The following is a 20034-nucleotide window of genomic DNA, read 5'->3' on the forward strand; positions in this document are numbered from 1 at the left end:
CTCTAAGAAAGTGATGGGAGGAATTGCTTGTGAACAGCACTTCAAGGCTGATAAAAAAAGTTTGTGTTTAGGCTTTGAACTAGAGAGACAGCTTTTTCCGTTTGTAAACTCAGGGAATCTTGGCTATACACAGCTGCTCCTTAAAAGCTTTAAAACAGCTGAAGAAGATTGTCACTCTTAGTGCACTGGAGGTGGGAAGGTCACAGCTGAGTCAGCACCACATCACTGGAACTGTTGGTGAAACGAGTCTGGGTTACAGGCAGAATTATTGTTTTGGAGCTCTTGGGCAAACCAAGCCAGCAAAAAGTTGCCAGGACAACTGTCATCATGAGAAAACTTCTGTCATAAAGAGATGAACTGTAGTTATTCCTCAGATTCAGAGGCCCAGCAGTGATGATGTTAATGAGTCATCAACCAACTTCCTTGTTTCAAACAAGTCATGTACTTTATTCATCAGAATAATACGAAGTTTGAGCCAGTGCAAACTGTTCAACCAAACATTTCCACAGCTCTAATCTTTATGTTCCTCTTGGTTGTACCTGTAATGTGACCTGCAGAGCCAGCTGAGAAACTTGATATTTGTGCAATGTATGTATGGTTCTTTTTATGCTCAAATAAGCATTAGGCTTGTCTTATTTCTGACAACAAAAATCTTTCCAGAGTGGCAAGAATCCCATGTAAAAGATGTAATTCAGACATCTTTGGCTTGTATTTGGAGTTATCCTCTTGCTGTGATACACCTGACAACAAATTTACTTGTGTAGGTCATGCACTAAACAGTTAACTCTTGCATGTATTTTCAAGTGTGCCAAATTCCCAACTGCTTGCAGGTGAACAGGCATTTGACAGAAAACCGATGCTTTCTGGACCACCTCTTTTCTTGAAAATAACCTATAGGTTCTTGTACCACTCTTACTGAAATTGGTTTTGTGCTTAGCTAAGTAAGAGGGGAGATAACTGCACTGCTCAGCTTGGTGTCAACACCCCAGTAGGATGGGATGTCATCCAAAGAGACCAGGACAGGCTGGAGAGATGGGCCTATGAGAACCTCATGAGGTTCAACAAGGCTGAGTGCGGGGAGACCTTATTGCGACCTTCCAGTACTTATAGGGGGACTATAGGAAGGATGGGCCAATCTCTTTAGCAACGCCTTACAGGACAAGGCATAATGGTTTTAAGCTAAAGGAGGGTAGATGTAGACTGGATATAAAGAAAAAAATTTTTACACTGACGGTGGTGAAACACTGGAACGGGTTGCCCAGAGAGGCTGATGGAGGCGCCATCCCTAGAAACATTAAAGGTCAGGTTGGATGGGGCTCTGAGCAACCTGATCTAGTTTGATGTCCCTGCTCACTGCAGGGGGTTGGGCTAGATGGGCTCTAAAGGTCCCTTCCAACCCAAGCCATTCTATGATTCTACGATATCTTTAAAATTTCTGTTATTTTTTCATGTTAAGAGCATCTTGGCCTTGGAGTTGTATGCCTAGAAAGAGATGGCGAGATATTTTTAGATTTGGCTCATATTGAGAAATGAGGGTGAGAAGGGCAGGAAGCAAGCTAACCATCACATCTGCCTGGAATGCTGTTAGTGATGGAGTAGATGTCAGGATTGTAGGGCAATGGGAGGAATCTGGTGCTCCAAACAGACACGTAGAGGAAAGCAGAAGTGTCAGGCAGTCAAAATTGTAACAGCTGAATGGGAAACACGTATTTAACCTGTTATTTCTGTTGGTTTGTAAACACGAACTGAAGAAGAGGCAACTTGAGAAATGTGGGGAGGAGGGATGTGCACCAAAGCCCTAGGCTGTCAGAGTGCAGTGGGTGCTCGGGGGACACGCAGCAACCAAGCACATGCACTCATGATACGAGATGTGAAGCCAGGCTGGCCACTGGCCCAGTGGGGGCTCATGACACAGACAAGCCAAGCCCAAACATGGCACTCCCGGTGCCGCAGGTTGCATCTTGCCGGTCGAAGCGGTGCTATTGATCGTTACGGGTGGGGCCCGAGCGTCGCACCTGGCGGGGACGGCAGCGGGGTGTGGCGGACAGGTCCCGCCCCTCCGCCAACAAAACAAACACGGCCCGATCAGTGCGGCGGCCCAATGGCTGCCCGGAGTCGCCGAGGTCTCCCCGCCCCGCCCCTGCCGCCGCCAATGGGAACCTCGTCTTGCCTGGTGGGGCGGTGCGCCGCCGTATGACGCAGCTGTTGCGCGGCGCTGCCATTGGCCGGAGGCGCGGGGGGCCGGGATGGGCGCTGGCAGCGGGCCGGGGCGACGGCGGGCGGCGGCCATGAGGACCGAGATCTCCACAGCGGCGGCGTTCGTCACTCGCCTCCTGCGGGCCGCCGGCGGTGTCGATGAGGAGCAGCTGCGGTGCTTCCGGGAGTGCCTGCAGGAGGCGCTGCGCGGTGAGAGGGGGCGGCGGGACCCCGGGGAGGGAGAGGGGGTCGTCCCGACCCAGCCGGTCGCTGCCGTCCCTGCTGCCCCGCGGGGAGCGGGGGAGTGTCCGGCGGAGCGCAGCCCCCCAGGGGCTGGAGGGCGGCGGGGCTCTGGAGCCGCGGTAAAGCTCGTCTTTGTTCCCTCCCGCAGAGCACTACAAGCACCACTGGTTCCCCTTGGTGCCCTCCAAGGGCTCCGGGTACCGCTGCATTAGGATCAACCATAAGATGGACCCCTTGATAGGAAAGGCAGCGGGGATGATCGGACTGAGCCACGGGAGACTCTTCCAGCTCTTACCCAGCGAATTAACACTTTGGGTCGACCCTTTCGAAGTGTCCTATCGCATAGGTGAAGATGGGTCTATCTGTGTCCTTTACGAAAGTCCCCAGTCTGGTGGGAAGGCAACCAAACCGTTGGAGAGTAGGACCAGCTGTAAGGAGGAGTGGAGAACTGGCAGATCCAGTCCTTCCAAGAATTACATGATGACAGTTTCTAGTTAAAAAATTGATATTCCTCCCACAACGATGTATGTATGCCAATCTCGTGGTAAATCAGATGTAACTGATATTTTTGGGGTTTAATTATCTCTTTTTCCACCATATAGTCATTAAAGTTGTAGTAGTACTGCCAAGTTTGTTGTGGTCAAGGGCTGATGCGTAAAGCAGTTCTTTACACTGCATGTTACCTTCTGTAAATGCACTGTACAGTCAGTTGTTTTACACATTTATATTTTCAAATAAGTTTTGGCTATTTGTAATAAAAAGAAATATTGTAGCACTCTTTATGATGGATTTTAGTGAAGATTAACATTTGCTAATACATTCCTCAATTTGCAGAGCAATAACATGAAGGAGAGTGGGAAACAGATCTAACAAGCTGCATGAAGATCTTCCCAGTGACTCGTCTGCGCAGATTCTCTCAGGGTCATTCAAGTTTGGGTGTCGAGGCACAAATCACAAAAATAGTTCTTAATTTTTTCCTTTCTCAAAGCATGCATTTATTTGAGGGCTGGATTCCATCATGTTCCAACGTTTTGACAAAAAGAATTGGGGAATTAGTTTGTCTTGTCATTTCTAGTTGTTGGAGTAGAACAATAAAGATTTGCTCAGGCTGCTTTTTACTGGGTTTGGTGTCGTCCCCCCCACCCCGCCTGAGGCTTTTTACATTGCTCTCAAAGCTTACTCTAGCTACTTCTAACCATCACAGATAGCTTCACAGTTAAAAAGGTGTAGCTCTGAACATTCATCTTTATTTCAGATCACCACAAACTGCTTAGTTTTGTTAAAGCTCACTGGTTGTGTGTCTGAATAGAGCTGAATAGTGTGTGTAGAGCTGTGTGGGTTTTTCAGTGGGTGCTGTATTGAACTGAATGGCAGCAAAAGTACTTTTCTAACATTTGATCTGTTGCAAAAAATGCTTGAGTTTATTGGGAAATGGAGTTTACATTTGAAACTGCAATTTAAAGCCATCTAGGAATCTAGAGTGAAACACTGATCATCAATACTGTCTAACTACCTTGAATTTTTTGGGAGGTAAAAACCTGCCATTTCTGGTGTTGAGTTCCTTCTCATTTTTGTCAGTGTTGCTAATACCAGCTGGGTACAAGTTTAGTAAAAGTATCAAATACAGTGGATTTGATGTAGTAAGACTTTGTATAGCTGGTTTACATGGAGACTGTTAGTATTGATATTCCAGTGGATTCACTTTACAGATACTGTGATTTCTATTCTAAGAAGCACTGGCTTGCAACCTAGCTGTAGAAGACTGCATCATGTCTAGCACTGCAGGTTTTTTGGTAGCCTGGTGTTCAAGCACGGTTGAATGAATATTTGATGAAAGAGAACTTTGTCTAGTGTTAGTATATCAGCAAAAAAATGTTGTAGTATGTCAATAGCATGGTAAAACATACAGCGAAGGAAGGGGCAAGTCTGGGCAAACTGGGAAGGGTACAACTCCAGCTCACATAAAGAAGTTTTATCTTTGCATTAGAAAAAGCTGTGGCTTACTTCTTGCTGTTTGCCTTATTATCTTGGAGGCAGGCTTGACTAATAGTATTTGTTTAATCTGAATAAAATGCATACTGCAATTTTCTTAGTAATTAAAACTTTGTGAAAATTGATAGTGTGTTTCTAGTGTATCACTCCAATAAATCAGTTTCTGGGTTACTTTAACAAATGGTTGTTAAAGGTGTTGTGGCAAATTGTCTTTTTATTATACAAGATTGAATATCAGTTGTCATGATACTGTTTTATTCTCTTTGGAAGATGGTAAGACTTTTTTTTTTTTCTCCTGATAGAATTACCCATACTGAATCTTTATTTCCTTAGGACCTCTAAGGGATGTTCTTGACACACTTGTCAGTAATTGAACAGAATAACTTTAAATCTGCTAATGGTGAGATGCCCTCTTTGATTAAATTTCATTTGAAAGATAATTGGCCTTGGTGCACATTATATTGACAGCCTATCTGAAAAGATGTAGTATGAAGTTTCATAGCTTAACAGTGGATTTAACATCGCAGTAAACAGTTAAGGTGGAATTAAACATGAATTGGGATACAGACAGGTTTCCAGATACTGGTGCAGTTTGACATGAAGTACGGTACAGCAGGTTGTTCAGATGTTCTTTTCTTGTCTAGTGTCTCTCGGTGTAAAGAGTAGAGAAGAGCCTGGATTAATCTCAGCCGTGGTGAATTCTGTTGCTTCTTATTTATTAGTCCTACTACATTCAATAGGACACTTCATACGTTATATAGTATAATGTCTTAAGTATCCTATGCTCTCTGCAAGTTTGATACTTATCATTGAACAGGACATTTTTCAAAGTGTAATTCAAGTTCAATTTCATGTAGCTGTGCTGCAGGAATAGAGTTGAAGTTACTCTGCAGACAAGCAGGTGGAGGAGACTGGGGAGCATGAGGAAAACCCACTGAAGCAAATAAAAGACTTGAGCTGCAAGTAAATAAGCTGTAATATCTGTGACATCTGGACCTACATTTCATTGCTTTAAAAAAATAGCAAAGACATACTAAGAGCACAAAGGCTGTTCTGAGGGAATAGAGTTCTTGGTAGTAAGTTGGGGGGGGAGGGGGGGGAGCTGTTATTTGGAGGAGGTAACTAAAATTAACTTTGTGCTTTCCTTAAAAGGTGATAAGATTTGCATTCTGCTGTTGCAACAAACAAGCCAAAATCTTAACTTATTTGAAGTGATGTATTTGTCACACAAGGCTGACTGCATCTGATCAGTCATGATTTAGAACATAATGATTTGGATTCTATAGGAAGAATTACTGCATGCTAGCCTCCTTGAAGCAGTAAAAATATATGGAGGGGGGATATATTTGTTCTAATGCCTGCTTGTGTGAGGATGGGTTAACTGTTGGATAAGTAAAGCTGAACGAAGAAATATTTATAGACCAAACAAACCATACATTTGCCTGTTTCTCCAAAACATTGCTGTGCTGTAAAGGCAATTAAATAGCATTTGTCCTTCTGAGTTGTAAAATCCAAATGAGACAGAAGGACCCATTAGTTTATATAGCCTGACCACTTCTGTACTGCAATTCCTATATAACGTACCCCTGGCTCATTATTTGCACCTAAGAATACAGAGGTGCCATAGTTTTGATCTGAAAACCTCAAAAGATAAGGGTTGTCTGTATTTGTTTCAGATGCTATGACCTTTAGTGTTAGGTAAGTTCAAATATGAAATTTGGTATGTTTTTTGAGTTTAGAAATTAAACATTGATGTCCTTATTTCTTTATCCTCAAGATGAAGGAGGCTTTCAGTATGGCCTCTTGCATGCGCTTTATACTGCAATTAAGTCTGTTTTTTATTTAAAAGATTAAAAAGATTAAGCTTTTAAAGTTTGAGCATAAATAACTTTCTTTTAGCTGAGATTTACATACATGCTTTCTGCAAACACTCGTTCCGTTTTTTAATATGTGCATGAGAAAGCGCTCTCAAGAAATGAGTGCAGTGAACCAACTGAACCAGATTACACTGTTCCCACCATTGCTTGCCATTCCGCCAGCACTGACGGTACTGTGATTTTCCCTTCACTGAGAACAATGTAAAATTACTTCAGATCTAGTACTGACATAATTGCTAAATATGAGGTCTTTCACTTAACTAATTTCTAATTTTTGTAATGTATTTTTCACTGTTATTTTTATTTTGTCTAGAATGCCATGTGTTTTAGGTAAAGCACCTTATAAAAGCTTAAATAGTGTTGTGATCATTCACACAAAGGACAAACCCCAGGTTTGTTAAACAGGGTAGATTTTCTGTGAAACGATGTTGACTGGCATTAATGATATTGTTCTTTTAATTATACTTCTTTCTATGAAGTGAATTAATACTTCATTAATTAACCTCCTTTTTACATTTAATCCATGATTAAAAGTGTTCTAACTCTCCTGTAATTATTAGTTTTTACCTTTTCATATCAGGATACCTTCTCTGGGGAAGTTTTCTAGTTGTTCTCACATGCATCAGAGACAGTCATCAGGGTACTGCTGATATCCAAAGCTAGTTCTCTTGGGCATTTTTCTAGACCTTGTAGTTATGTTTTTCCTTATGAAATCCTAAAAAGTATTATCTTGATATTATCTGTTTTCGTCATAAGTATATTGGAAGTATTTCATTATCCTCATGTAGTACAAAGTTATCCACATTATCAAATACAGATAGGCAACATTTATTGAACACTTCCAGTTTTTTGCTTCACTTCAGCGATTTTACCATCTTCATCTTTTCAGTACTAGAATTCATTTATGTGCTGATGTATCTTAAAAGGTCATTGCCTATGCGTAGCTGTTTTTTCTTAGCTATTTTAACCATGGATTTTCCTTTCACATTTTTAGCTTCCTTCAGATTATTTTTACTTCATAATAATCCATGTATGTTAGCTTTTTTCTGTTTCACTTTTTTTTTCCTCCCTCCCCTCCTCCCCCTTCCACCTAGGTATGGTAAGGGCTGTGACTCGGAACTTTGATCTCATCTTAATTTCTGCCTTATCTACCTGTTCTGTCAGTGTAACAGCACTACAGTCATCATCTTGGCTTTGTGTGATTCCTCCAGGCTGACGCATATTGCTACGGCAGAGTGGGAAGACTCGTGCTATTGGGTTAGTAGAGGCATTCTGGTTCTTGAGTAGTAAGGTTGATACTTTTTACTGTCACCACACTTTTAATAAATTATTTTTTTCTTGTGGTGCCAGGATCACTCTTGATAATTTTTATGCTGTAAGATTAATAGGTCCATCTATTTTCATTGTTTTCTTGCTGGGGTCTGAATTTATTCTAGTAATAAGTGATATTTTGCTCTCCATTATAAGGCTATGTAAAATTTGCATTGAGAAGTAAACTGCTGCATTTACCTTGTAATTTGGGTAACTTCTAGGGGGGGCAATATATTTTAATTGAAATGGAATTGCATGAAATAATCTTTTATCTACTTGGGAGAGTCACTTTACGCTGAGATTCAGCTGCCCCTTATTTGCAATCACTATGACTAATAGATCTCTAAAAAGTGTCAGGAAGCAATGAGAATGCAAATTAAATTGTGATTTGTGACAAACTTGGTTTTATTATTATTTTAAACAATTGGCCCCCAGATTATTGATAGTAATATTTATATAGCCTCATTAGCAGAAGAAGCTATACAGTGTCAGTTATTTTCCCTAGTGGTTTTTAAAAATCCAAAGAAACAAAAACTGTAACAGATAAACATCTGTTCAGTTAAATTAAACAGCAAATCAGTCTTAAGTCACTGAAAGAGTTGCAAACATCTCTTCTGATAAAATAATGCTGTTGTGTTTCAGTAGGAAGAAGAAAAACTACATCACAAAATGGTCCATTATGTTTCAAGCAAACCTTTCCTGCTAAGTAAATACCTAGCTTAGAAAAATAAGTTTGTAATCCTGGAGATATGCCAAGTGTGAAAGTTCATCTTTGAAATGGAACATATTTTTAAAAGAAAAATGCATGTATAAAAGTATAAACACAATCTTTGTAGATGCTGTCATGCAGCAGCTTTGAATATGAACTTTCTAGACCATAAACTCTTACAAACTTTATTTGTAGTTCAGTTGTAGCAATTGCAACCAACTTCATATAGAGCTTTTGTGACTGCATTATGATGTTTGGGATGATGCAGTGTAGAGCCCAGTCATGCAAACTTGTTAAATTGATCAATCTTATACAGCTGACATTAGTGACTTTGGCCTCAAATGACTGATATTACTTTTGTGTACCATTCCCAGGATTGTCTGCTACATGAATGAAGAATGAACAAACACGCAAGAAAACTGAGGAGAAAAGGTAGGTTATATCAGAAAATACTACTTAAACTGTCTGAACACTGAGCCCTGGTTTTCCCAGTAATCAGAAGAGAATGCTGCACAGAAGCAAGGCTGTTGTATCATCAGACTACTAAACTTACTTTATTTTACGCTGAGTGCCAACATGGAACTTGCTTTTTCCCACTGGGGCTCTGAGGAGGAAAGGAATTTGCCCGTATTTATAAATATTTATGAATATTCACAAATACTCGGAAATTATGTTATTTACAGGACCTAAGCTTTATTTGGCATGCTGCATGTAGGTGAATAAACTACTAATGAGTATTCCTAGTGTACAACATCTTTATATGCAATTCTATTTTAATAACTGTACATATGTGTGATATGTATATGCAGTTGACTCTTTGCACTAGTCGCCTTCATGTTATTTATACAGCAGCATTAGCACTGGAACAGCATTCTATGAATTTCTGTTGCAAATGTGCAACCTGAGGGTTAGATTTGCATAAGGGCACATGTAGGAGTGATGGAATGGAATATAAACTATAGTGGTTTACACATTTATATATTTTTGGAACGGATTACAACAAAAACTGACCCTTTAGACTTGCCTTCTCTTGCTCCGTGAATTTGAATTATCATGTGTTGTGAGGAAGACTATTTCTAAGGTTGCAGAAATATAAATGTAAACAGAATTCTTCTAATGTGTACTATGAGATAACTTATTTAGTGCTCAAAATAATACGTTATTCATACAAATTCTTTGTTCCAGGAAGTATGCTGGGTTTTTTTTTTATGGATATACCAGAGGTCATCAAATGCAGGTCTTAGTTGACTGCATGTTAAAGGTTGATACAAGGGTTTTGTCAAAGGGTTTTTTCCTCTGGGGGAGGAAAAAGATGCACAAATGCGTTGGGAGAGGGTCATTGTCATCTTTTTGCCCCAGAGCATAATAGGCTGATACTGAAACTGAAGGCGTTGAATATTTTGATGTGGATTGTGAGCTATTTTTTCAAAGGGTTGAAATATGCATGCTAAGACATCAGTCAATAGTAATTAAATATGTACTTGAATCTGGTAGTAATGCTGAACATTTAATGTGGAATTAGGTATTTTGGTGGAGGTTTTGCTGAACAAAATTAATTCAGAATCACAAACTTCAGTATTTATGGAACATTTGATTTTATCATTAGTCTTCATTAAATGATGTTTAGCTAATATCTCTGACAGACTTCAGATTTTTTTTTTCAGTGACTCAGTGCTACACATTTTAAGTAAGAGAAAGTTATTGCTTCTATAGAAGTCAGTAGAATTACTCCCATGTTTAACATTAAAAGCATTTTGGCTCAGGCCTAGATGAACATTTCAAGCACTTGAACTGTTTAACTGAGTCCTGTGTATTAGCTCCATGGAGCTACTTTTAGTTTCTGAAGTACTAAATGAAGATTTAGTTGTAGCTGAAACCTTAGCTGTTCTGTCTGTGAGCCACTTCACCAAAAAAGAAAGTAATTTATCTGTGTTAAGAGTGTCATAACTGTACGTGTGTGCTATATGTCTTGATGGTATGTATATTCAGGGAAGGCTGTGTGTATTCTCTAAAATAAACAGATATTTGTCTTTTTTTTTTCCCCACAAGCCTTCAACATTGATTCTTTTTCTAAATATGTTCTAAAACACTGAACATTGAACACTTAATGGAATGAAAACTGAAATAAGAAACCTGGGAGCAGGAGTTTGCTGAAGTTAACGGGCTTCTTTTTAGCTGTGATCCCGAGTAGGCTGTGTATCTATCTCAGTTTACATGACTAGAAACCAGAAGAAAAGCACATACAACTTCTTGTTGCCCTGTCCTCCTCCCTTCTTACCTTTCAGTGGTTTCTCTGTCCTTCAAATAATCTTTTTTCATTAAATTTGCTAAACCTTTGCATCGACATGAAATGAAGAGAGATTAATGCTTGTTTGTTGGCAGATACCATGTCTCGACAACGAACATAACAATTGGAATAGTAACCAGCCCTGGATTAAAAAGGTAAGACTAAGCCAGAGCTTTTGCGAGGCATTTATTTCCAGCCTTATTGCAGCTCTTTTGTTTTCATACCAGATTAGCTAGTGTAACACTACACTGCAATGTACTTTTTGTATTCTCTTCTTAGTGGCAATAGTATTTTAAATGACCTGGAAGTTACTTTCGCAAAGAGAATTATCTGTTCCAGTTATCACTTCACAAGCATCTGTAGTTGAGAATATTGAGATCTGGTGTCAGCTCTGTTAACTTAAATGTGTGTGTGTGGTTAACAATTATGCTTTTGGAAAAATTTACCTGTCGTATATTCAGCATATCAGACAGGATCCTAAAAAGACATAATTTTTTTTTTCTATGCCTTCTGCTAATATGTTTTAGAATATTTGCATTTTTGTACTGCAGTGTTTCCTTTGGCGAATATTTCAATATTTCTGAAGATTGGATGTTTAGGGGTAGCAGTCCTGGGTTATAGTTCTTCTAGTAACATATCTCCTGGTGTGGTCCATTGCTTATAAACTAATTATTTAACAAGTTGCTGTGATGAACTGCATATTATTTCCACTGCTTCAGACAACTAACTAAACAAATTAAGGCTGGAGTTCAATTTTCAGCAACAGCTTCTAAGCTTTATGCCTGTATCTACAGCTAGGTTTATTCTTACTTAAAACAGCCAGTGAATTAGTAGCCCTAAAATATATCCTTTGGTCTTTTTCCCAGTAAGTCTTTTTCATTTATAATACAGTGTCTCCTGTTTCATGCTTAGTTTTTAGCCTTTTTCCACAAGTATATGCAGAAGTCTTTAATTGGCATTTGATTATATTTTTATTTGAAATTCATTGAGCTTCTCTTATATTTCCCTCTACCCCCTCAAAATTTGTACGTGCTGTTTTCATATCTGAACTCATGTGGTTGTAATTGAACTGTTCTCTGGGTTTTCCAGTATTATTCTTTCCTATGTGTGTCACGTCAGTGATGGCTCTCACCTTGTCCTACATTTTTCAATAATTAAATATTATCCCTCTTTCAGAGGAATGGGAGGCCAGTCACCTAAAGAGATAGTGTTTGTTATATAGAACATGTTAAGGGTTATAATTTACAGGCTATAATCCTGTGTTTGACAAACATTTCACTGTGCTGCAGAAAAATGGAGGAACTTAAAAACTTGTATGCAAAATCTAAAGGTAGGTGCCCCTTTTAAAAGAAGACAAAGCTGAGCCTACTTTTTAATGATTAACAGTCTTGGAGGAAACCTTCATACTTCATTTATGGAGCTATTGTTTGCATCTTTGTTCATATTTTTTGGAAGAAGGACTATTTTTAATATTTTTATGTAATCCACTGGGTGCCTTTGTGGACATCACTGTATAAAAATGATTAAAGCAGTAGGTCAGTGTTCTTTCTCTCACATAGTATATAAACTCCCCATTCCTATAAAAGGATTCCTGTGTACTTGTTTTAATATAAATGACTTATCAGTAACACTTCTTTTACTTCAGACATCATGTTTGGAATGATTGCTTTAGGAAATTGGTGGCAAAAGAATAGTTACTTGTGGTAAAGGTAAATACTTGCTAGAGCCAAAGATTCTAGTTCTTCATTTCTGCTAGAGTTAAAATATCTGTGAAATCAAATGGGTATTTTAAGTTGGCAGTAATACAAAGAAGTGGGCCTGAAAATTTGGTAGCAAGAAAGGACAATTGACTTCATATCATGCATCATGGTCTAAAAGAACAGGATGATGCTTGTGAAAATTTGCTATCATTTCAGTTTCCTCCTAGTATTGTAACATGGACTTGCCTATCTTTTGAAGATGATCTGACTCTCCTCAACATCTTGTAAAGCTTATCTATGTACACAGATAACAAAAAATAACAAAGCTACACCATATTGTCTCTCTAGAATATGATACAGCAAGAATGCTCCAGCAGAAAGGAAAAAGGAAAATGTATCTCCTGAAGTACAGCACCTTTGGTTATGAAATAAAGCATCACTTCTAAAATCTACTGTTAGTAAGAGAAAATTCCTGATAGATCAATCTATGTATGTGGTTTTGGTGGGTTGTTTTGTTTTTCCAGTTAGCTCTTTCCTGTGTCATTGTGTTCCACTGATCTCATTTCTGTGAAGTGATAATGCATAAGCAGGATTACCTGGCATAGTGTTGTTGATCTTGCAAAGTATCCCCTGCATAAAGAGCTCAATGTGGTAAAGTGATGCTTGTAGGCAGATGAGGGAAGGGGGAGAAAGAGGTGATGGGGAGTAAACAGGAGATTCAGGCTCTTCTCAAAACTCAGAAGGGCCCTTGGCAAATATTCCTTAACTGGAAGGAATACATTTGGGGGAAGGCTAAAAGCTTAGAGGATAAGATCCATATGGTTTGTCCTTTTACTTTGAATGATTGTAATGTGATCCTTATACAAGGATCTTCTAAAAAATAATTTTTAGACCTCTCAGGGATTCTGGGTTGTCCAAGATTAATGTATGTGTAGCTTGTATAGCTATACAGAGTACATATAACTACTGGTTAGGCTGTGTTCCTTTTCTGAATAATTGCTGTGAGCAACTTCCAGTGAGTCCGATTTTGGTAGGTAATATATATTCAGGTAATATTCCTGAAATGGCATTTTCCCCTTTCAGTCAATGTGGATCCAGTTTCTTGAAATGTCTCCTGTAAAGCCTCTTTACACAACTGTGGTTAATAGTGTCACACCCTTGATAAAGAATTAGTCATGGTATGATTTTCACATCCTAATAAATTACATTCTGGGACTAATCTCTGAAATGCAATTTTGTTTGTTTCCATCAACTTTTAACTTCTTCCTGAGTGTCTGAGGTCTCCCATCTGAGCATAAACATTGAAACAGAGTGGCCTGAGTTTAAGTAGTGTTAAGTGAATACAGAGCCTTCTGATTTGAATGGGAAATGCAATCGATCAGCCCTTTGAAAATGAGACCAGTCTTGTCTAAAGGAAGTATGGAATTGTGAAGCCAAGGTAATTTAAGTAACCTGAGTGACCCATGTTCTTTAAAATACTTTCTGCAGCCAAGATAATGGAATAATGACAGAGTTGTCATAGCTTTAGCTTTGGAAAACCCAAATTATATTAACTTTAGACCAGTATCCTGAGGGAGCATGAGGCTAACAGACCACACAGGGATATGGAAAATACTTATGCATTGGATCCCCTGGCCTTCTCAAGTAAGGAAAGAAACCTGTGTGTAGGACACAGCAGCAATAAAGGCAATGACCAGTTGTTTGGAAAGGTAGAAGAGGGACAGTCTGCAGAGAACATGATGGAGTCAGTTGCAGGTACACTTGTGCCTGGTCTTGTACCTTGTATTGGTGCCTCAACTCATTGGCTTTACCTTGGACTGCCTCATCACTACGGATGACCTGGCAGTCGCCACTCTTGCTTGCTCCTTGACTGCTACAGTGCAGCTGGGGCGGGGGCAAGGACCGCAGCTGATACGCAGCTCCCTAGCCAAAGAGGTTCAGATGTGGTTTCTCATAGCTGTATGTCACCAGGCTTATCCACCAGATCCAAAGCCATGCAGCTGTGCTGTATCAGAGCTGCACCTAAACTCTGGGAAGAGCTTGTAGAGGAGGATTACAGCAGAAGATGCATGGAGGCTGCTCAGAGCTATTACAGCGCGTTGATGCACCCAGGGCTCTGAGTGCAGTTTATCTGTAAGAGCAGATGAGGAGGAGGAAGAGACGACACTAAGAATATATGTAACTATCTGGGATTTTTTGTCGTTGTTCCTGTTTTTTAAATTAATGTTGCAAGAATACTGAGACTGCAAAGCCAGTCACTCAGAAGTTAGCTCATGTCAACATTAATATTACATGTGCACATTAGCAGAAGTTTCAATTTTAATCTTGTTGAGACTAAAAAGACAGCAAAATATACATCCTTAATTTCAGGGTGACCTGTTATCCCGTACTGTTTCCCACTAAATTCTCCACAATTGTTTAATGCTAATGCTGCTTAATAAAAAGTGTAGTCTTTAATGAGATAAACCAGCATATTTTTAAATAATCTTCTTTCAGAACTTATTTTTTTTTAATTCACTTTTAAAAGAAAAAAAGAACAGCAAAAATCTCCATCAAACACTTCTGTTTGAAACAAATAGTCCCATGGAATAGCTGTTCAGGAACACTATGAAGTTTCAGTAAAATTACAAGAGAGAAACTTAAAACTAAATAATTGAAAGTCTCTGAGCAACCTCTTTAGACATGTCTGTCTATATTAACAGACAGGAGACAGAAAGTAGATTCAGAGCTTTTCCTTTTAATTAATTATCTAGGATCTCCAGTCATCCGAGGAGTGTGTGCAAATGTTTTTGCTCCTGCTATACTATAGTGCAACAGCACAAATTTTTCTGTATGAGATATGGGAGATGTAAGTGGAGAGAGAAAAAAAAAGCAGCAAGTATTAGACTCTCTGTAGACGCCTGATAGTGTCTCCTTAAATCAGCAGATGAGGCTGTTTCCCATTACATCTATTTTGCAACACTGTAAACATCTCGAAACCTGTAACTGTGTGACAAACTACTAATATTGATCAAGTGGGTTCTTAGAGAAGAGCAATTTAGAGTTTTTATTTTTGTCATCAGTGCTGCTTTTCAGATGCATCCAGAAGTAAAGTAGATCAACCAATTATGTGAACAGCATTTAACTTCCTTTTTGCGGTACAAAGTGAGAAAATGGAAAACCAGTCCATTTTGTTTATACAAAAATGTACCTACCTTGTAATAAGTAGTTTTGAGGTTTACCAACCTCTTTCTGTCTCTGTTGCTCTGTCTGATATTAATAGATTTGCTTTCTAAAACATACTGCTCCCAGAGCCTCATGAACCAAATCATATTTAAAAAAAAAAAACCCAAAAACCAAAAACAAAACCCACAACCCCACCACACTTGTGTCTATTACTTTTCCTGCTTTTGTCAGATTACATCCTCTTTCCATATATTTATTTCTAGCTGGGGGACAAATATTATAATTTCAATTATTTTTGGTCTCTCTCTGCTCTCCTTGTTTTGTGTTGAGTAGCAGGACTGCTCTGATGGATTTTACAGTTATGTTTCTAGTAGCTACAAGTGTATTTTTTGTCACTGATCTTTAATTTTAATTAAATGTCTTATCTCCAGGTATGATTTTGTAAATCTCTTTTCTTTGCACTCTAACTTAGTATCACAGATTCACAAATAGGTTCAAAACCAGCCATCAAGTAGAACATCAGGGTATATTTTTTGAATCTATATATTCACGCCACATGGATTTGTACCTTCAAGGTGCCAAGCCTTGTGTGAGAAGGGGCTTTGCTGCTCTGTGGGCCTGATTCTGTTCTAAGAAATGTAGAATTTGATCTAGAATTTATGCTTGCTCAGTCATCTTAAATTTAATTCCTCAAAAAGCTTGACTTGAGAGTTCTAGAACATCTCTATGTATTTTGGTGTATTTATTTTCCTGACATTGTTAGGAATAGTTCTTCTTTTCCAAACAGCTTGGATTTTTTTTTCTATAAATCTATTGGAAAGGTGTGAGATACATACTCGTTACTCATATTTATACTTTTCTTCCAAGTGAGATACTTTCATAAAGATTTTTATTGCAATGGATAATGTTTTACACTTGGTTTTGGCATTCAGTCAAGAAGATCTCATACTCACTTGTTAAATAGCTGCTTCATTCCACCTGAATCAAGAGAAGTGTAGATTGTTGCCTTTGAAACAGCTGTTTTCTATCAATAAAGCATAGTTTACTGGCATGCTTTATCACTGATACTCTGATAATGCAGGTCACTGCAACTCTCTTTTAACATAGGTAGATCTAGCAGTAAAGGGATGGCATAAATCTGTGTTTTTTCCAGGGGGCAAAAAAACCCCAACCAAACAAAAAAAACAACCCAAAAAGCTGTAAGTGACAGCTCATGGATTGCTCAGTGAATGACAGTTCTCTCTCCCAAAACATTTCTTTGGTGATGCACTCTCTACTGCTTTTCCAGAGCACCCCCAGAAATATCTATTCACTCTGTGCGTTTTCTTCTTTCCTTGAAAGGGCCCCCATATGTTCATCCTACTAGAAGGTTCTGCAGCGCTGCTAAAAGTACAGTTTCATAATCAGCTTAATCTGGTCTGAAAATGAGCTAGCAACAAAATGGCTAATCCTGCACTCACCACTGGTTTTGGTCGTGTTTCTGTTCCGTCTTTAATGATGGCTGGAGGACTTTTGTTGCTATGCAGTGTGTCACGCTGGTTTGCTGAGTCAACGAAGAATTAAAAAAAAAAGAAATCCTGCCCAAGAAAACCTGATCATTTATTTGATGAATCATCTGCTCTAATGTGCCACATGGCTGTGAATGCACTATGGGCAATGCAAAGAGAGGGCACAGGAATACACAGTCAGATTTGAGGAAGAGAATAAGATCACCCTTTTGAGATAGAGTAGGATTTATATTAGCTTCTCTGCTTGTGAAACTTCATTATATCTGTGTTTATGTATTGGAGGTGACAGATAATCTGAGGTTTAAAATTTCAGAAAATGTCTCTTGATTCTTGGTTCTGCTTATTGATTTCAATCCTGATGATTCCAGTAAACTGGGTTCTTCAAGGGAGTTGATCGGGGGGAGCATTCATTTTGTATGCTGCCATCTCAATACAGAGATCACTCCAAAATTGTTAGCACTATAGTCAATAAAATGTGGTCTGTATGAGTTTAAGGGATTACGTCTTTTAAGGTATTTGATAGCTGTTTCAGGGAACATAAATCTGAATTTATCAGTAAGCATACAAAAGAAAGTGCTGCTCATTCCCTCTGTACTACCCCCAGATATTGTTATGCAGTTTGGTGTTTCTGGGTATAAACGGAACTGTAATGTGTGATCAGTTTACGTCAATTGGTAATTTTTATTCTGGCGACCTTGTACTCTGTGAACTAGAAGTTTTAATGGGGAAGGTTTCAAGGTTTTTTCCACAGAAGTGCATTGCCAAATGACGGCAGTTTAGCTGAAAACCCAATTAATATACACGTTCTCTCCTCTATTTAAAGATGGTCACACAGGACTTGTGTAAAAAGAAGTTTAACATATGCTCTCTTTTAACCATTAACAGGTCCAAGGACTAAACACAAGGTTAGGGATATATTTGTGATATCAGACAATAAGTTGCTTTCCCAGAGGCAGTTATATGTTGCAATAGGGTGTTCGATCATGAGCAAATGATATAACATTAACAGCAAACTCTGCAGTAGGAAGTGTTAGCCTGTCTTGAAACTAGCAAAAATACTGCTTTTGTGTGATTTCTGACCAGGCTACTGACTCTGCTCTGGTAGTTTGCTTTCACCTCTTTATGTAAAGAGCATTTTGTTTTCCAGTCAGTCGCTGGTATGTCACCTAATACACGGCAAGACCTAAAAGCTCTTTATCCCTTCATCTTTCCTTTCCTGCCGACAAGATTAAAGGCTGTAAGAACAGACTTGAAGGAGCTGCTTAGATGGGGTTGGTCTCATTCCATTCTGCTTTAATACCCTGCCAAAGCTACTAGGATTTCACCATAGTGTTCTGCTTTAAAGACCTCCTACAGTTTCTAACTAGATCTTCTTTTCCATATATTTCCTCTTTCCAGTCCCAAAAATTCACCACCACGCTATTTTTTGGTTTTTTTTGGTCCCAGTGTCTCCCCCCAGTAATTAGTTGTATTTTTTTTTCCTCAATACATGTTCAGGACTCCTGTGCATGGAAGAGTACTTAATTATCTTGTCCATGTGTAAAAAATATTGTCTGTCTTGGCAATTCTTCACAGTTATATATATATATACAGAGGATATGCTGTGTCTGTAACTTAATTTCCCACCTCAGACTGCATGTAGCAATTAAACCTCTTCATAGTTATAATGTCTGTTTATTCACATCTGCAGCTACTGATGGCTGGGTGAGCCTGCAAGCTCTTGTCTTTTAAAAACGTGTATGTGGCTTTGTCTTCGCTGACTTTAAGTCACCTTTCTTGCTACTTACTGCTCCTGAAGCCATTGACATACATAGGTTCTAAAATATTTTATTGTGGTTCGAAGTACCATATATGCTTTCTAAAAAAAGCCATCAAATGGCACACTCTAGTCCTATTCTAATCTTTTTTTTGTTTGTTGGTTCAGTGTTTCTCAGTTAGTCTGAGATGGTGAAATGACAGCTGGAGCATGAGATTCCCTGCATCTCTAGTATGTGTATGAAACTGCGCAGATAAACCATGGGTTTGAGAAAAAACTGTGGCATGGAGCAGTGGCATCATCCTGATAACAGAAAAAAGGCAAAGCTTTAAAATTTTAATGAGGTGTGAGTTACATAAGTGTACTCCATTTTTGATGGTCTGAGGATAATAATATAAAACTCTGTTTTATTTAAACATTATAATTGCATCTTTTGAAAACTGAAAATGGTAGTTTAAAAAAATAGTAATAGTATGTTGTAGCACAATTTCATTGTCATATTATCACGTCTATTCAATATTCTTGGACTCACTGCCTTGAATTTGTGATTTTTAAACCTAATTTCTCCAGCAGACATTTCTAGGTCCCAGGATAGGGTCTTTTTTGACATGCTTACTCTTTTCATAAAGAACAAAATATCCTTTCTTTCATAGAAGCCTTTCAATTTAGGAACCTGGAGAACTAAGATGTAGCTATTATCACAAAAATCTTTCTCACAAGCTTAAAAGACCTTTGTATTATTGGCACCCAATTTTATCATGAGTCTCAAGTAATGCTATTTTTTTCATCATATCTGATTTAATCAACTTTTTATAGCCATCAGAATGTTAACAAGAAATACTTGCCTGATACTTTTTTTCCCCCTCCTCAAAGTGAATGTGAACTGTTTTACCATTTCATTCTCATTTCCTGGTAAACTTACAAGTTGTAAAAGATAGCCTATGTGAGAGTCCAGTGTTTGTAGCTCTGGGGCATGCCTGGGAAAAGGACACAGCAAAGGTTTAAAGCTGAAGCTGGGAGGGGAATCATGTTTTGGTGGGCTTTGGCACAGCCATGGTCTGTATAGCAGGCGTGACCCAGGGAAGCTGGTGTGAATAAACTGAAGATGTGAAGTCAGTGCCATAGCTGAAATGCCATTTAAAAACAAGCAAAAACTACAGGCATGGGATGATAGAAGATAGGGTGGGAAGAATTTTTATATTGGTTAATGTATTGTTGTCTGTCATCTTCATGTAAAGAGACAGGATGGCAATTTTCTAATTTTAAGTTGCAAATCTGTCCCCAATGCTG

The 20034-nt window shown here is 38.6% G+C and overlaps 1 protein-coding gene and 1 long non-coding RNA gene across 3 annotated transcripts; both read left to right on the plus strand.

The window, feature by feature from the left end:
- The first annotated feature begins 2218 nt into the window (after positions 1 to 2218).
- Positions 2219 to 3546, plus strand: LOC142058781 (protein BTG1-like). 2 transcript variants are annotated; one of them, XM_075096579.1, is made up of 3 exons: positions 2219 to 2406; positions 2588 to 2963; positions 3274 to 3546. In XM_075096579.1, exons 1-2 carry the CDS (start codon positions 2247 to 2249, stop codon positions 2935 to 2937), a joined length of 510 nt encoding a protein of 169 aa, XP_074952680.1. In that variant the 5' UTR covers positions 2219 to 2246; the 3' UTR covers positions 2938 to 2963; positions 3274 to 3546. The 2 variants fall into 2 exon arrangements, with proteins under 2 accessions (XP_074952680.1, XP_074952679.1); XM_075096578.1 differs by lacking the exon at positions 3274 to 3546 and having other exon boundaries at positions 2588 to 3219.
- Positions 3547 to 6401: 2855 nt separating this feature from the next.
- LOC142058782 (uncharacterized) lies at positions 6402 to 13546 on the plus strand. The gene is made up of 4 exons (XR_012661103.1): positions 6402 to 7565; positions 8703 to 8760; positions 10711 to 10770; positions 12664 to 13546. It is a non-coding gene; the product is annotated as an uncharacterized LOC142058782 (long non-coding RNA).
- Positions 13547 to 20034: the final 6488 nt, after the last annotated feature.

This window comes from Phalacrocorax aristotelis, chromosome 6 (assembly GCF_949628215.1).
Source record: "Phalacrocorax aristotelis chromosome 6, bGulAri2.1, whole genome shotgun sequence".
Taxonomy (NCBI): Eukaryota; Metazoa; Chordata; class Aves; order Suliformes; family Phalacrocoracidae; genus Phalacrocorax; species Phalacrocorax aristotelis.

What these genes read in the sequence shown, in the direction of transcription:
- LOC142058781 (XM_075096579.1), top strand. Translation starts at nt 2,247, where the DNA reads ATGGGCGCTGGCAGCGGGCCGGGGCGACGGCGGGCGGCGGCCATGAGG. An exon ending in CCTGCAGGAGGCGCTGCGCG is followed by an intron (nt 2,407 to 2,587) that starts GTGAGAGGGGGC and finishes TCCCTCCCGCAG; the next exon opens with AGCACTACAAGCACCACTGG.